This window comes from Frankliniella occidentalis, unplaced genomic scaffold (assembly GCF_000697945.3).
Source record: "Frankliniella occidentalis isolate FOCC.00 unplaced genomic scaffold, Focc_3.1 Scaffold28, whole genome shotgun sequence".
Taxonomy (NCBI): Eukaryota; Metazoa; Arthropoda; class Insecta; order Thysanoptera; family Thripidae; genus Frankliniella; species Frankliniella occidentalis.
Window position 1 is genome coordinate 116055 of NW_026267158.1, and position 2258 is coordinate 118312.

The 2258-nt window shown below is 47.5% G+C and overlaps 1 protein-coding gene across 1 annotated transcript in view; it reads right to left on the reverse strand.

The window, feature by feature from the left end:
- LOC113212914 (uncharacterized) overlaps positions 1–1552 on the reverse strand; it is a 37830-nt gene extending 36278 nt beyond the window's left edge. The window contains exons 1-2 of the mRNA XM_052265636.1: positions 1397–1552; positions 14–138 (exon numbers count right to left, since the gene is read on the reverse strand). Of these exons, the coding sequence (XP_052121596.1) occupies positions 14–138; positions 1397–1535 (264 nt within the window). The 5' untranslated portion in view covers positions 1536–1552. The remainder of the gene's footprint in view (positions 1–13; positions 139–1396) is intronic.
- Positions 1553–2258: the final 706 nt, after the last annotated feature.

The following is a 2258-nucleotide window of genomic DNA, read 5'->3' on the forward strand; positions in this document are numbered from 1 at the left end:
CGGACGGGCTCACCTGCAGGCGAAGCATGAGCACCATGTCCATGGTGAGCAGGTAGGCGGTGAGCAGCAGGGCGGTCACCTGGGCGCACATGCCGCAGCGTACTGCCGACAGCTTCATTTTGTCGCCCGCAACGCCGTCTGCAACAAGCGGGCCATTTTGTCAACTTTTAGCGGGGTATGTCTACTGCAGCAGTCCCCATTTCTTTTGGCGTCGTCGGGTGAACCGGGTGAACCTCTCCTTGAACCGACCGGTCTAGGATCGGTCTAGAGTCCTTGGCCCAGCAGTCTCCCCCCACTCCTCGGACGTCACTTGATTACCTGGCCATCGCGATCGAGTTAGAAACTAACAAGGGAACCTTTTCAGGTGTAAATCTCCGATTTCGTTGGAACTCGGAAAATTTAAAGGTCATTATAATAGAAGTCGGATGGCACTTGAATTTTTTCCCTAAACTTCACATTTACTAGGGGCGAGGGGTGCCCAACTGAGGTAATCAGGTGTACACAGAGTAGGTAATCCCTGGTAATCACCGGTAATCATTGGTAATCGCCAGTAATCCTTGGTAATCGCCGGTAATCCTTGGTATTCGTCAGTAATCCTTGGTAATCACCGGTAATCTATGGTAATCGCCAGTAATCCATGGTAATCACTAGGTAATCTTTGGTAATCACCAGGTAATCGTTGGTAATCACCAGGTAATCTTTGGTAATCACTAAGTAATCCAGCAAGGAAATTCCTGGAAATCTTTGGTGATCACTGGTAATCTTTGGGAATCACTGGTAATCTTTGGGAATCACTGGTAATCTTTAGGAATCACTGGTAATCTTTGGGAATCACTGGTAATCTGTAGTAATCAATGGCAATCTTTGGTAGTCTCTGGTAATCTTTTGTCAGTGGTAATCTTCGGAAACCCTTGGTAATCATAGGTAATCTTCGGTAATCTTCGGTAATCCTTGGTAATCATCACTTTTTGGTAATCAGGTGTACACGTTTTTTACGAGTTGGGCACCCCTCGACTAGGGGTTTACTTGAGCATGAAACTGTTTTTTGTCCCCCCTCTACCCCCATAACTGTTCAAAATAGAGCAAAACGGACAACAATTTGGCCCAGAGAACACTACTTTGACGGGTTACCCCTTAGAACACTGCTTTACATTTTTTTTTAAATATCTTTTTCTAAAACCTTACTCCTACCCTATATAGGGTGAGGTTTAGGAAAAATTTCAAGTGCCATCCGATTTCTTCATAAACAACCTTCAAATTTTCCAAGTTTCAACGAAATTGGAGATTTACACCTGAAAATGTTCCCTTGTAAGAGCCCACCATGGGTATGAGCCGATAACGAGAGTGGCGGGAGCGTTCAAATGTCAGAGAGGAAGGTGGAAAAGCAATCACTTACGGACTGGCGACGCCCATTGCGGCAGCTCCAGCCGGCTCGCGCCGAGCAGCCCCTTTCGCATGGATTCGCCGACGTCCCTCTGAAAAAGAGAAAAAAAAACAAGATTATGTTTTGTAAACTGTAATAGAAACAGAAACATTGGGGGGAAATTTGTGTCAGATTATTTTGCCTATTTATTTGTAACTAAACAGACCCCCCTGAATATTTTGTAGTCATACTACACCGCGCGCAGCCGTGCGGGCGGATACGCCACGCCAACCGTCTCTCATCACAGCGCCTTGAGGCCCCTGTCAAGTAGGCAAACGCGGCCACACACCTGCATGCGGTGCAGTGGAACTAAAATGTGCTCCGCGGGGTCTATGCGGTGGGCCAGCCTTTAGGCCAGCCCGTACAGTAAAAGTCATAAAACGACAATAGACATACTTTATTCGGGCGTCTTGGTTAACAGATAATCTATGAAAAGAGGCGAAATAATTTTGGCCGTGGCAGGCAGGATTGGCTCGACCTATTCCAGGGGGGAAGTGTGTAACGGATAAACCAGCTCCGTCGTTGTGGGCGTATCGGAATCTCCTCCTCCGCGCCCGCCGAAAAACAAATCGCGGCAGATATAAGTCGTGACGACTGGGCAGCAGTGCACCCGCGGCGTGGTACCTGGGCAGGAACTAAGGGCACAAATTCGTCAACTTTCTGGATGTGTCACAAACACTAGGATGAGTCAAGGAATGACGCTACAAGATATGGGTGAAGATAGCGACGGGAGAAGCTGTCATCAAACAGAAGGTGACGAAAAAAGGGTTGACCGATCAAAGTTTACAAGAAAACAAGTTAGCTTGGTTCAGCCCGTTCGGCCCTACCCAACAAA